At 34.3% G+C, this 19810-nt stretch overlaps 1 protein-coding gene across 1 annotated transcript in view; it reads right to left on the bottom strand.

The window, feature by feature from the left end:
• Nucleotides 1-283: 283 nt before the first annotated feature.
• Ac3 (Adenylate cyclase 3) overlaps nucleotides 284-19810 on the bottom strand; it is a 568126-nt gene continuing 548599 nt past the window's right edge. The window contains exons 16-20 of the mRNA XM_083112151.1: nucleotides 14405-14487; nucleotides 12817-12915; nucleotides 12227-12350; nucleotides 5933-6057; nucleotides 284-2035 (exon numbers count right to left, since the gene is read on the bottom strand). Of these exons, the coding sequence (XP_082968277.1) occupies nucleotides 1715-2035; nucleotides 5933-6057; nucleotides 12227-12350; nucleotides 12817-12915; nucleotides 14405-14487 (752 nt within the window). The 3' untranslated portion in view covers nucleotides 284-1714. The remainder of the gene's footprint in view (nucleotides 2036-5932; nucleotides 6058-12226; nucleotides 12351-12816; nucleotides 12916-14404; nucleotides 14488-19810) is intronic.

The raw sequence follows: 19810 nt of genomic DNA on the forward strand, positions 1-19810 counted from the left end.
ATTGGCTACTGCACAATCATATATATTCAGTATGTCATATCATGACTTGAAATTTCTAAACATAAATTGAGTTATCATTTAACAAAATATTTCTCATTTGAATTCAAAATTATTACGTAACTGAAGAAAGTTTCACCGCTTCCAGTTAATACACAAAAACAGTAATGGTAACTTTCAGCTTTATTATATCTAATCGAAGACATTCGTTTAAAAGTTTAAATAAATAGTTCAAAGCTGTTCTCAATGAACATAATAATGTACAAAACATTACAAATATATCATTATATATACACACTATGTATACTGTACGCTGCATATAATACATTACTTTATACATATATACAAACATGTATATATAATTTTATTTTTTCAACATGCAATTTGATCTCCTTGTAATGTCAACATAGTAGGAGGTTCACATTAACTTATCAGTACATTTTAAAATTTCATAAGAATCTTGCGCGAAAATAAGCTTTCATCTATATTACTGAGTAATTTGTTTTATTAATATACTTTTCCAATTATTTACATGATGTACTTTTGTCTGTACATATACAAGAAGTAAAATTTTCACAATATCATATTTTAATGTAGAAGTAGTTTATAAAAGGTAGTTAAGTTCGTTACGTTTAACTTTTCATGAGATACATCCAGCATTTCCTGATGAAAGTAATAACATGATTAATTAATTTTTTTTGCGTAATTGTACACAAAATTGTTTAATATCTTAATGTAGCATACACATTTTTTCATGTAGTTTTTATTCTTTCTGAATTTTTATTGGCCTAACTAGTTCAGATTTTCATTTCCTCTCATTCCAGTTTACAGAAAAGGTAAAACTTTACATAAAACGTGACATCTCAGTAGTCACACAGTGTAGATAATATACCATTACTTCATGTTATATATACACACTTTCCCTTGATAATTTACTTGATTTTCAGACGATTGGTAGTCTAGTCATAGTTTCACATGTTTGACAAAAATATATATTCATCTTTCTTGCTCTATAACTTAAATCATATACAAACGATGTTGCAAGACAAAAGCTATCTTTTTTTTCATATTCGCGACACAGTTAAAACTAATATTTATGAAACTCATAATCAATTTTTCATAAGTCAAGTATTTTAAGTTGGTAATGGAAAAATTTGTTTCAGTCAATAAGTACAGTAAAACTTACCAGAATTGAGACTAACCACAGAGATCTGTCCGTACCTGGTTAAAACAATAAAGTGTTTGTCAGGGCACAATATAGGAACCCCAATTTGGAAATGAGGCAAAGGAACATTTCGTATTACGCTCTCTTTTGAACACTTCAGGTGGCCATTTAGAGAACATGTTATAGAAATGTTTTTTTTCATATTGGAAATGTCCGCAAATTGGGGGGGGGGATAAGGACTTAAGAACACGTGCTTTTAACATGATTTTCATTAGCATTTCAATGCATCAATTTAAATATTATTGGTATGTCTTTCATTATCCCTCTTATTTAAAATCTGTTCACAAAATATATTTGAATGTAAACATTTTCTTGTGCTCATTGTATTCTGAAAGAGGAAAGTACAACATTTTTACACAACAATATTGCATTAATTTATTTTTATCACATGGCTAGCCTTTGAGATCAACACAGAAAAAGACAACACTTTTCCGGATACTCCAGGACAAATGTTACCACAAAAAAATGTATTTGTTTGAAAAAATAATTATATTATCCTTCATTCTTTTCTAAAAGTTCTGTTTCACTGGAACCAGAAACTGGAACTTCTGGAATAGGTGAAGGATCATCTACATGAGTGTCTATGGAACTGCACTTGTCTTCCTCTGATGGTTCCACTGATGGGGAAACACTTTCTGTCAATTGTGGGGACGAGTTAGTGACAATGGAAATATCGGGAATGTTCTCAGGTGGTTTCCCTTTGCCAATGAGATAATACGTCATCAACTGCCCTTTGCCTTTTACATACACAAGTCCTCGTTGCTCAAAAACATATCCAAAGTGTTGCAATATGCTGCACGTTTCATCTGTCACCTGAAAGGAAGAAATAAAACTCAGGTATGCAAACTGTACTTTGCTAATTTGCTTTAAAAAATAGTGATGAAAAAAGAATCTTACTTCACATTCTGATAAATAAATATTCCTTTCTTTGGTTGCATGTTTATGAATAAATATTATCTAATGAGGTGGGAAATTTGAAAGAGTTATACTGAGCAGATAATCAATATTTAGGCAAAAAATATTATGTATTATTTTATACATAAATGCATAAATACATATATATATATGTATATAAATAATAAATATACATAATGATAATAAATATTTAGGTAAAATTTTCAAAACTACGTTTTACCTGCTCATCAACATCTTGTAATATTATGTAACTTAGGTTCAAACACTGGTGTAAGATTTTCAGTGGAATCTTGGTAACACAATATTTGAATGTATAAAAATGCAAGTGCTAAAAAGTACGTTGCCTTACATAAAAAATATACAAAGCCAATGAGCATTTCGTCTGCTTAGAGAAGTCAATAACTGTAGAACAACCATGCAATACTATTTGAGTGAACACAAATATGAAAGTAATATTACGAAGCGAATTATTTTTCAGTAGTTATGCATGTTGTAATTTTCTGAGAATTTACAATGAAGGTTATTTTGATCGGCATGATACGTCAGTTCAAAAAATTTCAGTGACTGCTCATAGTACTAATATTTAGTGGTTCTGTAAACACATATAATCAAGTAATACAATTATAATGGTATACTCAGAAATTTTAAGAGTGAGTTCTGAACTTTTGATTTACAAATCAGTGTTAAAATTTACTTTGTGAAAGGGGTTGATTAGCTAAAAGTACCAGAAAAGCGACGTAATATAACTAACTAACTAACTAACTCTCTAGCCTTCTTAAACCCGAAGGTTCATGGCTGCAGCAACACAGGCCTTCCATCTTTCCCTATCTTGAGCAAGATCAATATACTCTTTTCCATGTCTACCGATTTCCTTTAGGTCCATCTCAACGTTGTCCCTCCATCTTCGTCTTGGCCTTCCTATAGGTCTCTTACCATCAGGTTTCCCAACAAGAATCCTGTGAACTCCTCTTTCCTCTCCCATTCGTGTCACATGGCCTGCCCACCTAATATAAATATAAACGTAATATAAACCAAAACAAAACATACATCCATAGATCACCTGTTGAATGCCTGGAAGTATAATAAGCCACAATGAAACCATTGTGCTTGGTTCCTCCTTGTGCTTTCTGAGCTGGAATTTTTACCATTAAAGGGGAGGTTCACAATAGAAATAATCTATTGTATATTATCCGGGTAGGTTGGATTTCTACCTTTTGATTGGAAACATTTTATACTATGACACCGATAACGATCAGACGAGGAAGTCCTGCAGTGTGGTGTACCATGATAATTTGATTTTAACTAGTTTTGCCTGGTACTCTCCAATTTATCAAAATAGCATATTTTCTTAGATGTTGAGAATTTTTCCTACTACTAAAATCATTTTTTTTTCAAGTTTATTTTTAATAGCCCTGTCTTTTTCTATGCATTTTTTGCACTCTCTGCACTCACACCGACTATACCTTTTCGTTAATTTGGTGCCAAGTAGTGTATTTGGTGTCTGCATCGTTTGCACTAGGTTCTGGATCGGTGTAATGTGTTGTGTATGATCACGTGGTGTGTGCTAACTAATCAAATGAACGTTTAAAGCAGCAGACAGGCATTTTTTGAATCTTCTGAACTTGAACACCGCTTTCCGTCTAGTTGGTTGAATGTAATTTCCTTGCACCACTCTGACACTGGATACACCTGCACTGCACCGAGTGTCAGAAAGTGCTGCAAACCAGACGGGTCCAATACAAATGTGAAAAATAAACTCTTGTATAAACATGACCATGATAAAATGTGGCACAAAAAATTGTACATAATTTGCAGTCTCAAATTATTGAATGAATGGCCAGCACATATCCTCATCAAAAAATGAATATTTCCTTTCCGATGTTCGTTAACTTTGTTCCGATCTACAAGCGTTGATTATCACATGGAAACTTATCGACAGCATGTTAAGGCTAAAGTGAAGGTGAAATCCATTACTAAGGGATAGAGAAAAGTGGGTTGCTGACCACGGAGGCTATAAGGACTTCTGTTAGTAACAATTAATATCTGGTTACGTATATTCCTAGTGTCGTTGAGGCTCCAGGCAATTTACATTTTGCTCAGTTATCACTGCTCTACTTCACAGCAAATTATAAAAATAACGGTAATATATGTAGTTCTACACTGTTCTGTAGTAGACATATTTCTTATTTACACTAAAAAATGCATTAACTTACGTTCGATTTACTGTGATCATAACTACACACAAACGTTCTTGTCAATTCTTCTTATCTCTATTCAGTTGTTCTGAACAACTGGTTGCTAAGCAACAGAACAGCATACTATACATTTCTTTCTTTTCTTTTGTACGTAAGAAGTGATTATACTTTTTACACAAGATGAAATTAGTTACAATACAAATGTATAGTTATGTTTTATGTGCTATGTGATGGAACGTAAGTACATTTCAAGTCACATTATTTTCATTTATGCAGATTTTCATTTGGAGAGCCGTTTCAGAGTGGGATCACTCACCTAGCCTCACATGGCAATACATACCCAAACGTTTACCGAAAAGCATTAATTTATAAACCACAAGCTGGTGCCCGTGAAGGAGCAGCGCCAGGGCTCCGGGGTTCGAATCCCAGTAAGGGCATGGATGTTTGTGAGTGTCCATTTGTGAATTTCATCATATAATTACCATCACCATCTTCGCAAATTAGCCAAAAGTGGCACAAAACCGATGAAAAATAAAGCAACGCAATCAATCAATCAATGAAAACTATAAACCACAAAATATTGTTGAAAAGTAGTCATGCCACCATTTTCATAGTGAGATAACTTGATATTTTTCATAAACAGTGTTAGTATGTACGACAGTGCAATTTGAGCTAATTATTCACTTTGCAGTAATTCTAAAACTTTCTCGATATTCAAAACTACATTTTTCGTTTTAGTAAAGGATTGCTTAGCCTACTGTTCCCGTACTCTCATGTTATGAGCTCATTTTCATATTTTTCTTCAGAAACTTTCAAACATTGAATTTTGAAAATATAAATATAACATTTGAATTTATGATTGAAAGCTATTTAAAGAAAAAAACAACAACAGAAAATGACCCTTGAGGAAATTTGCTTTCCCCATTTTCTGGCCGTAATAGAGACTTTTTTTTTAGGGAGTATAACATTCATTTTAAGTAATATATTTCCAAGAAAGGAGCGAGAAAAGTATACCACTTCCATAAACAAGGTTGAGACCAAGTTCTCAGTCAACCAATTGCAATTACATTTGGTGTCAATGTGCATGGCTGGCGAACATTATTTTATATGTTTCTAAAATATCTGATCCTCTTTAGAAGTTTTTGGAGGTAGCAAGTGTCTTGTCAGCTTCAGAGTGTCTGAAATCTGAAAAATTATGTAATTGTAAACTTATTAATGAAGGATAATTAGCATTATTTTTGCTTGTGTACAGGAGAAAATGTTTTACTTCACACTCAATGTTCCAGTATACGTTTTCATTTTATAAACTGCATAGTAATATAGAAAATTGTCTCCATTGTCATATTCAGACAATGTTCAGACAAATGATAAAACCAAATTTCATTCCCAGTCCGTCGGTGGAATACTTGAATATCCATCTGCGTTATTTTACTTTTCAATAAGAATTGCACTCTACTTTAGAAATTAAAGAAAAAAATTCAAAGATGTCCACAATATCCACTTTTCAATTCTGTGTGCGCTTAGTTTCTACAATCAAACACATAATGTTCATATTAAATTATGTTTTGTTTTTCAAATATGTGACACTTGGGTTTTATACCTGTATGCATCCTGCTTTCCCAGTGCTTTCCATCCTAGAAGCAACATTGACTGAATTTCCCCAAATATCATAGTGGGGTTTTCTAGCTCCAATTACACCAGCAGTAATAGGCCCATGATTAATTCCTAAAATACAAAAATACACATTACTTATCATATATAAATAATTTTATATTTGTTTGTGTATATTTCGTGTTCCAAAATATTCATTTATTGATTTAAATGTATCCATTGATTTATATGTTACATTTCTTCCTTGAAAAAAATATTCAAAGTCGTTCATACATTACAACATCACATGTCTTTGTTGAACATTATCTAGGCTTGTTAGACATAATTATTATTTTTCCTTTATGAATATATCTTTCAAAGATGAATATGAATCATTAGCCTCTATTAAAATGCATTCCTATGCCATTTGCTGAATAGAAGGTTTTACACATGTGATTAAATTTTGCTGAACAAATAAACATGCAATCAGTATAGTGTCAAAAAGTTTCAAATTAACTGAAACGATGTCAGATTTCATATCAATATTTTCAAGGGAATATAGATATAATATAGACAGAAGTCTACTGTATTATCTTTAGAAGATCATCAACATGGATTTCTTCCTAATTTTGGTTATCAAATATTTTCGTTCAAGGAAATCCAGGGCAAGGGAGGAATATAATTAAGGACATTCTTAAAGGAATATTTTGATGATAAAATGATATTTTATGAATATAAATATATGTTTTTATATTAATGAAATCAATACAGAAAAGGTGGAAAATAATCTAATAGAACACATGAAAAGTAAAAAAAAATTAATGAACAGGAAAATTCATGTTTAAATGTTAACTCTAACTACAATCAGGGATGCAAAATCAATAAAATCTTTTGAAAAACAGATTGCAATTTTTAAGCAAAGGGTTCTAAGAGTATTATTTCCACATTTTTTTACACTGGATTCGAACAAACATAAATAATAATGTTTATGAGTCCTGACAACAATCATACACGTATGCGTAGTTACATGAATCATCACTGGAGCTTGAATTATGTTCTGACAAAGAGGTACAGCTCACAGGGTTTAACTTTACAAATATGTTATGGGCACAGAAATAATTATATGCAAATATTATTCTGTCTAAATTTGCCTGTTTTGACTGTAAGTGATATTTTGATTGCAGGTGCCTCTATTGATTATTGAAACCTTCAAGTAACAAAAATATGTTACAAATGATTGTCAAAGTAATGTTTAAAGTATGTTTTGATAATCACCTGTTGAAGTTTTCTCATCAGGTACAATAAAACGGAGTATTGAATGGTGATCTCCTGTTACTACCAGCACTTACAGAGTTATTCAGTTAACTTATAGGAGTACGAAACGATCGACTATTTGATGTCACCTTCGACGTTCATAGGTAATACTGAAACAATCTCTAAAACATCCATTGGATATCCACATTATCCACAATAGATCCATAGATACTGGGGATATCTATGGTACGTCAATTAGATGTCCAGTTTTGGTATCCATTGGACGTCCATTGCATATCCAATTGTGGATATGCACGCAATCTCCAATTCTGGATATCCACATAGTTTATCAAAAATGGACATTAATATGTTGATATCCTTGGAGAGATATTTGAACATTCAAAATTGATATAATTAAGTATTTGCTATGATTATTGTTAAAATATTATACAACATAATGGAAACCGTTGTAAGACTTATATTTATACAATCTTAAATCATGTCGCAAAATACCACCCGAAAATTTAGCGTCGTGCATAGGATATTTCCTCATGAACTTAAATGAACTTTTATGTCTTTGTGGTGTATGAGTCTCGTCAGTTTGCATTAAGAAATGCTTGCAATTGATGGAAAAGAATATGCTCAAATTCTGTGAATAATCTGCTTATCAGGGAATTGATAAGCAGATTATCTGTTTATCAGCATACTCACTTTCTGTTGCTTGCAGGCCTCCGTGATGGCGCAGTGGTAGCATCGTCGCCTTGTAATCAAGGGGTCCCGGGCTCGATACTTCGGTGGAGGCACATAGTGGTTCCGATTACACTTTAAACTGTAGGTCTAGCCCGATTAGCATTTCTGTGCATAATGTCCAAAATGTATCTTTATCTTATCCAGATAAAGTTCCGTTCACGGATGCAATAATAGGATTGATGGAAAAATTATATCAAGAAATGATCCAAATAATATCCATGAAACAACTTGATATCGCATGGATACCTCATTGGCAGCCATATGGATATCCAAGAGTATCTAATATATGTCTATTCGATGTCTGTTGGGTTTCCATGAACTTCGCTAAGAATATTCAAGATACATCCATTAGACCTTATTTGGCCAATTGTGTATTGTATGTGAGTAAGTTACAACTAGGAAATATGTTCATCCTGCAACTCCTTTAGAGAAGACTGATGTGTCACAGCTTATTTCCCTTACGTTTCAGTCAGTTAGGCTTTCAAGTTTCAAGAAAAGACAAGTTTGATAATTGAAATAATTGTCTTCTTTGGGGTTTAGGTGTTGTGGGGGTAATAAGTAGCCTACTATATTCATTAAAGTATTATTGGTACTCTCCATTATGACTGCTCAATATGTTTTCGTTGAGAAATTAAGGCACAAGCCTTTTCTTACACTTAACCATCTCTACTTTACAGTAGAGAAAAATTGATTAATACTGCGAAATATTAAAAAGTAAAAACCTTAGAATATCAAAGAAAATAAAAACAAAAAGAAAAGGGAAGCAGCAAATGAATATACACAGTAAGAAAAGTAAAAATATACACGTAAAACATAAACTCACATAATACAAAAATTACAGAAACGTCAGTGGGAGTTGGTCCTACAAGTTTACAAGAAGGTTTAATTTACATACTGTTACTGAAAGAGTTTGTGTGTATAAATACTTCTTACATTAAAGCGTTTGAATGTAGATTTGATCTTAATTCAAGTGTAATAATTATTATGTAACTAATTTGAATCAATGTAAATTATGTAAAATCTTAATGGTCGAATACGTTACAAGTTGGGTCCTGAATGATCAACAACTTGTAATCACCTCAGATGTATAAATATCATCGATTTTCAAAAAGGAGATGTTCTTGAATTCAAAAAGGTTCTTTCTTGGCGCAAATTGACCTATCTTGGGGTCGTACTATGGCTCACGATTAAATCATCTAAACTGTTCCCAATCTTCTATATTGATGGCTAGAAAACTTTGCTTTAGCGAAGATCATTCCTTAAGATTATATATATTCAAAGTACAATGTCATTCCTACATGTATTAGCTTAGTATATGCATGATATTTATATTGTTTTAGAAGGTTAGATAATCAAATTTTTAACATACTTTTGTCTTGATAAACAATAAAGGGTACATAAATAGGATAATACTAATTCTTATAAACCAGAAGTTTAAATTTCTGCCTGTACTGTGAATATAAACGTGACAGAAATATTAAATTTTATCGGAGACTCATAATTTTACACCTATGGAAATTCCTAGCATGATACATTTTTGCCTATTGCAAGCTCTTTCGGGGGGGCTTTTTGACTGCGTTTCTATTATCTGTTTCTAGAGTTTTTATTGGCTAGAAATCTGGTTTCGTAATCAGATCTTCCGAATTTTGAATCCAATCAATAAGGTGACAAAGAACTACACTTGATTTCAAATGTTGCATCTGATTTAGTGTAGAATATGTTTCTTCAACAGAACTCCAACTACCGGAAATGCAAATTGCTCAAATGACAAATGGTTTATCGACACTTTTATACACGGCATTGGTTTGAAGCAACATAATATGCACAAAACACGAGTTGAAAGTAATTTGGACTATGTGCAGGCAACACTGTGCGAAATGGAGATAACTCCACAAAGGAACTTGCTACCCTCAGCCCACGCCTCTCTCGATGTCGCTGTGCACCTCCCGTCTGCTGAGAAGGTCAAGAACCCCCAACCCCAGAATGGACCGCGCCGCTTGTGGCGAAAAGCCCGCTGGAATGAAATTCGCAGAGCACTAGATGCCTACCCCTGGTTTCTGCTGGAACAGGAAGAGATCAATGACGCCGTGGAGATGTTTGTGGAAGTTCTGCATGCTGCAATAAATGACTTTGTTCCCACCAAGAAAGCGCGCTCTGCGAAATACCCGGATTGGTTTGATAGTGAAGTAATTCATATTTTGAAAAACAAGAAACAGGCTTGGAGCTTGAGGAAACAGTGCCCTAATGAACACACTTATAAAACATTCTGTGATATTCGGAGGCACTCAAAAAATCTATTCAAAAATAAGTATATTGATTATGTAAATAACTTAACATCAGAGTGTATGACTGATCCAAAGAAGTTCTTTTCGTTAGTTAATTCAAGAAAGCAGAATCCGCGCGTGCCGATGAAAATTGTGCATAATTCTACCACCGCTGTAGGAGATGAGAGAGCACAACTTTTTAATGTGTTTTTTCATGAACATTTATCCTCAGAGACAATTTCTGAACCTCTTCCTACAGTCAAGTCTGTCAGTTCTCACACTCTCTATTCGATTAAAACCTCCCCTGAAGAAGTAAAATCTCTCCTCTCCTCTTTGCCGTTGCGCCAGTCCTTAGCCCCAGATGGAATTCCGACAATTGTTCTTCGTAAAACTGCTGACTCCTTGGCTCGCCCTCTGTGCCTCTTACTTAATAACTGTTTTTCTAGGTGTGTTTCCCGGCTTGTTCAAACGTGCCAATATTGTACCTATCTACAAATCTGGAGACAAAAATTCCACTAATTCGTACAGACCGATCTCTCTTTTGTCACCTCTCTCCATTGTCTGTGAGAAAATAATTAAAGACAGGTTGCTAAAGTTTACATCTCCTCTGCATCGATATTACTTTCACATGCTACTCAGTCTATCTCAAATAATTCCCAGCTTGACGTTATATATTTGAACATTTCAAAAGCCTTCGATAAAATTAATCATAATCTCCTTCTTCATATATTACAATCCAGATTTAACATCCATGGGAAATTTCTATCCTTACTACGAGACTATCTGAGTGCACGAGAGCAGCGTGTCATCCTTCCTGGCACCTCTTCCAGCTTTCTTCCTGTTTTGTCTGGAGTTCCCCAAGGGAGCGTCTTAGGCCCACTTCTGTTTCTTCTTTACATGGATGATCTCCCTGACAGACTGTCCTCTCTACCTATAAATATACTTCTGTTTGCCGATGACTGTAAACTCTTCACAGAAATCTCATCAGAACACGATGCTTTAATCTTACAGCAAGCTCTTACAGAACTACTTGTGTGGTGTCGCCAGTGGAAACTTCAATTGAATCCTAAGAAATGCTCCTGCCTCACCATTTCCCTAAGAAGGAACAAACTCGATTCTGCTTATTATCTTGAAAACAATTCCATCAAAAAAGTTTCCTCTCAAAAAGATCTCGGAGTTATCATCGACGAAAAAATAAACTTTAATGAGCACATTACGAACACTACTAAAAGAGCAGTGCGTCTTCTCGGTCTTCTGTACAAGTTCACTGAAATCCAAAACCAATCATCAATAAGCATATTTTACAAATTCCTTATCTCCCCTATTCTTGAATATTGCTCCCCTATCTGGACCATGGCTTCAAAAATAAATCTTTCCCGGATTGATTCTGTTCTCAACTTTTTCCTCGCCATTGCTCGCCACAGAATACCTTCTCTGAGGCACCTTCACAAAACAAACATTATGTCTGTCTTCTATATCCAACCACCACACACTCGTCGCGAATTAGCAGACATGAAATTCTTGCACAAAATCATCAATCGTAAAATTAAATCCGAATTTCTGCTCAACAAATTTCACCTACGTGTTCCCACACGGCCAACCCGCAACGTTAAGCTCTTCAACAATCCCACCACAAGGCTCTCCCTTCTACAGCGGTCTCTTTTCTACAGGCTTCCTCACTCATATAATAACCTGCCTCCAAATGTGGACATATTCTTGCCAGAACAAAGTTTTAGAAAATTGTTAACGATATATGTATAATTTTGATTTGTTTTCAGTGCCATCTTGTACTCTATTTTGTTGTTGTTGTTATTGTTATTTTCCTGCTGTTACTGTTTCAGTGTAAAATGGTCATTCAGTACTGTATCTGAATCTTTAGGTAAAATAAATAAATAATTAAATAAATATTGAATATGTTTTCAAAGAGAAAATGAATTATCTATGTTATCATAATAGATGTGGTCACTTACAGAAGACTTCATCATATTTCTACTAAGTGTTATATCATCTCAAATTAAAACCATAAAATGACTTACCCATTTTGAGCACAAAGTGATTGAAACTTTGTTCATTAATTCCTTGTAGCGCCTTCTTGAGCTCAAATGCAAATTCAACTAGAAGTGCGAGGTGTGCCCATTTTATTCTTGTAGGATCATCAGGCTAAAATATTTTAAACGTGCAAAAAAGTATTATATAATATGTTCAAAGTAATCACAAACTAATGCATATTGTACAAAGAAATATGTTAATGATTTAAGCTTCTCAAGATTAATTTTCTTAAATCCAATCAGTAAAATCAAAAGGTGCCACAAATGCAACGTGTGGCTCACTGATAAATGACAAGGACAGAAGCCAGTTTATACCATTGGCACTTGATATAAAAAACATATAAATATATATGTACATAAATATTCTGTATACAACACTGAACTCATTTAACGTGTGTTAGTTTTTCTTGCTATTCACTACCAAATATGAATTAATTCCAATTGGCAAAATGAAATGAATCCCGGTGCTGATGTGACAATGCCTACGTGTGCAGCTTTCAATGCCACATTACAATCAACAAAAAATGCATAAAATCACACTTGTATATTTCTATAAATGCAATATTAAATGTCCTTACCTTCACTTGCCTAGAAGAATTAATTCCGCTTGCTGCCATATATGTAGATCCGATTGTCTTGATTTTAATAATATCTTGAAATTGGGGTAATTCCAAGATCTACATCAAAAGAGATGAAAATGTTACACGTAAAATGCACAGTGTAAAAATTAAAGTAAACTAAAAGCATCCAGCAGGGAGGCATCGGTAGACAGGTTACATGATGTTGATGTTAAAAAAAAGTATCTTGACGAAAACATTGTATTACGAGTTTCAAACCCTAAATCACTACGACCTTTGCATACGCTAAAAGGCGGGATATGATTTCAAAATGGAAACTTTTGCGAAAACCCTTCTTAAGTTTTATTTCTGAAATACTCTTTTAAAAATAAGATGAGGTAAATTTGAATTTGATTGCTTCTGCAAATTGATTCTCTGTATACACAGAGATGAGATAATAAGATTTAGATTTCCTTTTATAAAACTAATACATTAGAAAACATTCTAAAAATTCGCCATACTGATTTAAATACACTGAAACGAATTTTCATGTCTAAAAAAATGAAATTTCATGCATAGGAAATGCATTAATGGCATGAATATTCACGTCCCTATAAAATTTGCAGAACATTGTCTCATCTTCACGATTATTCAAAAGTTGTAAAAATTGAAGTAAAATTAACCTAATAAATCAATAAAATAATAAAATATAATTGATTGTTCAGAGAAAGTAATAAATTTAGTTTGTAGACATAAATGGCATATTAATATTCTTACAATATTAATATTTTTATTTTCCTGGGTTCGATATCGGGTGGATCCAACTTTATACTGTAGGTTGAATACCGATTAGCCTTACTGTTCATAAAGTGGACTTAAACACCAAATCAATCAATTAATTGTAATATTCTTAACTTCAGATGTGAAGGTCAGCTTGGTGTACGAATTCTACATTGTCTGTAACTCAATATGACATTAAATACATATATCTCTTACAGTGGCGGCAATTAGGGAGGGCGTAGAGGTCAGTTGCCCCCCCCCCCCCAACTTTTTACCATTTTGTTCCCGCACTGTGCTAACTAAACCAAAGGAAAGTTAACTGACCTTGCCCCCTTAGTTTTGGCACGTTGTTCCTCCGCTGTGGAACCCAACTGATCTCTTATGATATTTCCTTTTACGCAGATGTCATATGATGATGTTAATAGTATTTTTACAGTGAGATACTAAAATAAACACAAGTAATGCTTGTAACTGTAATTGCATCTCTGTTATAATAGTCTCAAGTTCAAAATCGTTAATTACACAGTAATATATTAAAGAAGCAGAAACATAAAGGAATTTACAGTGTGTGCTCTAGTTCATTTGTTCATGTTCATGTTCAAGGATAACGTTTTACATTTATGTAGTTCTATTTACATTTCTCTGCACCGATAGCAAAGCTTTATAATGCATTATTCTCCGTTTAACAAACTAACTGAAATTTTATTAACGCAGGATATTTTTAAAAATACCTGTAAATCTTATCTTGCATAATACAAATTTTTCGTAATTCATATGTTGGACTAAATTTTATTCAATCATTTATTCAACTCAAAGGTTAAATACATACCGCATCAAAATCTGATATAACTTCGTTAAGGAATCGCAGACACTCCAAACCCTGATTATTTACAGTTTCTTCTGAGTAGAAATCTGAAAAAAGAAAATTAAAACTTCGTTAGATTGTGCTATAAATTTCTTAAACAGTTGCTGATCAGAAAATTTGGGTTGGCCTTATATACCATATTATTTCCCATAACACCCCAAGCTTACCTAAAGTATTAGACGTTGTAAAAAATATGCATTCTGACTAACTAAAACTGGCGTCATGATACTTCCTATAAAATTCCTGGATATTAAACTATGTGGAAGGATAAATTTTAATGTCTTTTGGCTAGAATCTTGGCTATTGAAATTGTAAGAGTAACCACTGAAACTCGTAGTTGAAAAAAAAACAGTTTATATATACTAGGTTACATGGGCGTATATATAGTTCACGTAAGGGGAAGGTTCAACTTTTGGGATGATATGGGTTGCTATATCTGGGAATATGCTGGACACTGGTGACCGGAAACTTGTTGGCGAGCGAGGGGGTGGGGTGGGGTGCCGTACCCGACGAAGTTGTGTGTATGTACATGTTCATTATCATATTCTTTACACTCCTTAAAAAGAGTTTGGTTTGGTTTGAGTTGCTGTTTTAAGTCCACTTTATGCACAGTAAGGCTAATCGGGACTGGACCTACAGTTTAAAGTGGGATCCGAACTACTTGTGTCTCCACCGGGTATTGAACCCGGGACCTCTTGATTACAAGGCAATGACGCTACCACTGCGCCAGCTTCTTAAAAAGAAACAGTAAACTACTTCCAAATATATCATTAATCTTGCAATTCCTTTTCGGTGCCATAATGAACTAAGCTGCTATCTCATAATGTCGAAACTTTATACGAGAACCGCGGACTGAGCAGTGACTGTTTACAGTAAACAGCTTGCTAGGCAATGGAAGAGTTTTGCAACTGAAATTCAGTGCTGCTAGCAGACGACGGCGCTATCGTTAAGTCAAATATCTTTGCAGTATCTTCGTGTAACTCGATAACTCTTGTATTATTGAGAGGGGGCAGTTCGATGTTCAGTTAGATTGTTTAGTAAAATGAGCATTTTTAATATTACGCATTTAAATATAAATATATTTGAGGAAAGTATAGTCTTAATCATTTCTTCTTTCCCAGCCGATTCGAGGACATTTGTGCATCCCGAAGAAACTATTCGGGACACCAGGACAAATTATATCATTTCGGGATTGTTCCGAAAAATTCTGGACGTATAGCAGGCCTAGGTATCATCAGGTTCTCAAAATCCAATCTATCAACCAGGCCATCCAATATTTTGACAGACTGTCCAATGAATGAAGGAAATCCATTTAACATCTTTGGAATTAGTTGTTGCAATTTTGAACCACGAAAGGTTTACCTTGTAATATTCTTTTGGGTGCTCTCACCTGGTGCATTTTTGCCTCAGATTTGACGACTGAGTGTTCTAGGTCCTTTCGTTTCTTCATCATAGTCTCTAAGTGCATTTCTGATTTGGATTGAATTTAATAAAGTTCTCAGAAATCTCTTTCTTTCCTTCTTTTTTAAAAAATAATAATAATAATAACTATTAGAAACTGTCATGTTCACAGTACTGATCGGTCCACCTCTTGAGGTGCGAAACATAATCTTGCACTGCATGAAAACAATTTGGTTAGAACAAGTAGAGATGTTTCAAACTCCCCACAGGTTACCACAAGTCACGCTACTTAGTATTGATATTTTTCTGTTCAACTTGTGTCAAACAACTTGAGAATGTTACGGTTTTTCCCTAGTTTTCTTGTACTGCGTTTTTAAAAACAAAATTTCTTCTTACGGAGGTGAAAAAATTATAACTGATTTGACCGTGCCAATGCAGTTTCTTATCGCAGAATTTGCGAAACTATCAGAAAATTGCAGGCATTTGGTCAGCAGTCCCATCTGGTGTGTATACGTAATGAGGAAATTACCTTTCCATACACAGCCCAACCTATACGTCTTGAATTTAGGAGAATATAATAAGTCCGAAGAAAATTTTATGAACAAGCGTTTGGACCCCCCTTAAATACGCCCATGGTGGGTTATCGTCGTTGTTCGATGACGTTTTCACTGAACCCTTGCGCTTGAGTTGCCGTTCCTTCACACACCGCCAGTGGATAATGTTCTCAGTTTGACGGCCAACGCGAAGACTAGGTTTACTCTCGTAAGTGGTGATTACTTCCATTTGAAAAACTACACATAAACAAAACGCTCTGAACCACGACTTTCTCACTACAAATACTTTGCAAGAATGAACCCACTTTACAAATTTCAATTCCCATCTTTCCTGAACCACCAGCACCTTGGATATGCTAGGGTGGCTCAGTTATGTGACCTTCACGTGCGCTCAATGAACGGCTTCTCTTCTGTGTGCTCTCCAAATACCGTGAGCTCGATACACGTGCGCTCGCAACACGTAATTGTTTATTCATGTACGTTTCATTTGCCCCTAAACTGTGTCGAAAAATGTGCATCTTTTATGTAGGTTTTGGAAATTAAGCGCGTCATTACTGACATCATATGTAAATTAAATGCATGTTAACATTGTAAAAATTTAAAGTAACTACATAAAAACAGTAAATCCTAATAAATTTTAATATTTTAGTAATATGATTTAGTACTTTATATAATTTGTCATTATACAGTATCAGAAACATCTAAAATTAACACAAAATGAAGTAGTGTCACGTGCAGTGTATATCGTTGAAGTGGATGATAAATATTTCATATGCTGGAGAATGTTTATATTTCTTCTGTATACAAAATAAAATATTTAGCTATATTTTGAGTTAAAAACTTTGAATACTTTCATTTATGGAGAAGGCTTTGTGGTGATGGAATTATTAACTGTAAGATGTCCCTCACCCTCCTTCTCACTACTTACAAAATATATTTTGGTGAAGCCTAGAAGTAATTAAAAATGCATATGTTACTCGAAATATAATTCCTTTTAATAATGTTTGAATTTGTTGCTAACACATATCATATCGATTCGAAGGTAGAAAACGAAAATGTTAGAAATATTAATTCTTAAAATGAATTCTCAAATACATTCCGTCACAATCCACATATATGTTGAATACTCTCTTTGCCATTCTAGCTTAAAACAATATTGAATAAACCCCAGAGATCGCATGAGTAAAATATACATGGTCACTGTCCGTTAGTGAAATTTGTGGTGCCACTCACTAAAGTGCGCATCATGCTCTGCCAACAGGAAAGAAAGTTAGTAAGTTATAAGCCAGAAAGGGGTGGGAAAATGTCTATTGTTCAACTCATATCAGAAAAAAAAACATGCATGCGGTGAAGACAAGGATAAAATTATTTATAGATATATTCATATTTTTTTAGAGTATAAATGTTGATTTATGTACTTTTATCGTGTGGGCAGATTAAGTTTTAAGTTTCGGGTTGTCCATCATCGCCAACCTCTGACGTTTGTGCATACGTTTTCCACGTTTTAAATTCCCGATAGGTAAAACGCTCGGGGCCATTATAGAAAATAAAAAAAATAAAAACATTTAAGAAATAAATGAGCCAGTATGCTCCTCCTAACAGAACAGAAGAACTTGCTAATTATATGAACCCCAAAATATGTTGTTTCTTTGCTTGCTGGAAACCGAAAGTATACCACTCCTCTTGCCTTCCCTCTTGCGTCTTGCTGGTCGTTACATTGTGCACATATGTGTGTGGACCAAATAATGGCACGAAATATGTCAGAATTTCACAAGTATCTCTCATTAAATAACTTGAAGATCAGTATGGGAAAATTCATGTTTCCCTTTCGGGAAATTCAGTAACCTACATGTGTCGATAATTACGAAAAACTTACTATTTCAGTACTGGGTGTTCAGCCACCTTTCTTTTTTATCATCCTTACGGATGGAATTGATGTGAGACTTTCAAAAATGAATTGGCTGATGAAATCACTCACTCCACGATTAGAAGGGGCGGGGGGGAGTTGTCCACTTTTCACCAATTTTGTTCCCGCAAACCTATGCTAAATCTTATCTACCAAGGGAAAGTAAACTGTCTTTATCCCCCCCAACCAGTTTTGGAACCCAATCGCCACCACTGCTCCATACATACACACAAACTTGTTTCCTAAATCTAATTTTGCATAATCAACTGCATTCACTGAATTTATGAGTCATAAGAAATGTAAAGAATGCCTATTCAACCTTGCGGGCTCAGAATATTCAACCTCCATCCAGTCAGTGAGGGTTACTGCAAGCTTCTAGTTTCATTTCCTCTACCGCGTGATCTTGTTCAACCATTTTGTGTACATTGAAACAAAATGGTTACACATACGTGAGTACGCAGTGTTCTTTTCTAAACACCCTGCAAGCTTAAATTCATTGATTTCAGAGCAACCGTCAAGATTCCTCTATTTTTGAGTGGAAAGGGTTACCCCTGAGTTAAAATTCCCGACACAGCGAACATTTCACCGATAGAAGGGCACTCCAGCGCTCAAGAAACCGCGCCAAAACAAGATCTAATAATCTACTTGCCTACGTGATTCGCATACTCATTCCTCCCTTAGATCAATAGTGGAGATCCCAACTGGACTTCGTCGCAGTTCTTTGAGAACAAACAATATCATCAAGTCTTTCAGTTAAGCTACCCTATTTCATGATGAACAAAGTTATGAAACAAAAGTTTTGTTGAAAATCTTGCTTTCTTTAAAACTAAAGTTTCTTCCAAACTTTTTTAATTTTCTTCTAAGAATTATACATTTTCACTGTCATTCTTCTTTCACAACATACAAATAATTTATTTGAAGGGAATAGTTGATGAGAGTACAGCACACTATACTTGATGAAATTAAAAACTGATTTACTCACAAGTAGAAATAAAAAAAGTCTCTGATGTTCCAAAATCCTTTGGTTCATTGCAGTTAGGAAAACACGCTTTCCTGAGTTCGAGTTCGACTTTCGATAATTTTGAGGGAGAAGCAGAACTGGAAAACCACATGCGTGTGTGGGTGAGTATATATACAGAAGATAGATTTGTTTAAGTCAGTGTGATGCCGATGTTCGTGGTGGAGTGGTTATTACCCCAAGAGTCCTAGGTTCGAATACCGGTCTAGTTATAGGCATTCTTTGTGAATGTCCCTTTATCAATTTTATTACATCATCCCCCATCCTCATCGTTGCGATTATCCAAAAGTGTCAGAAAGCGGCGCTAAATAACAAAAATCAAACAAATAATATGAATATGTGAACGGTAGAATGTGTATTAACACACATACATTCTCGTGTACGTGATCTCGAAAATAGAACACGTTGATTATGGGTGACCATGAGTTGACTAAGACTCACCCAATGAAAAAGCCGCTTGGAAAGCTTTGGCCCTAAGATGGCTGTTGCTC

The sequence above is a fragment of the Lepisma saccharinum genome, chromosome 26 (assembly GCF_977018435.1).
Source record: "Lepisma saccharinum chromosome 26, izLepSacc3.1, whole genome shotgun sequence".
In the NCBI taxonomy this organism is placed as follows: Eukaryota; Metazoa; Arthropoda; class Insecta; order Zygentoma; family Lepismatidae; genus Lepisma; species Lepisma saccharinum.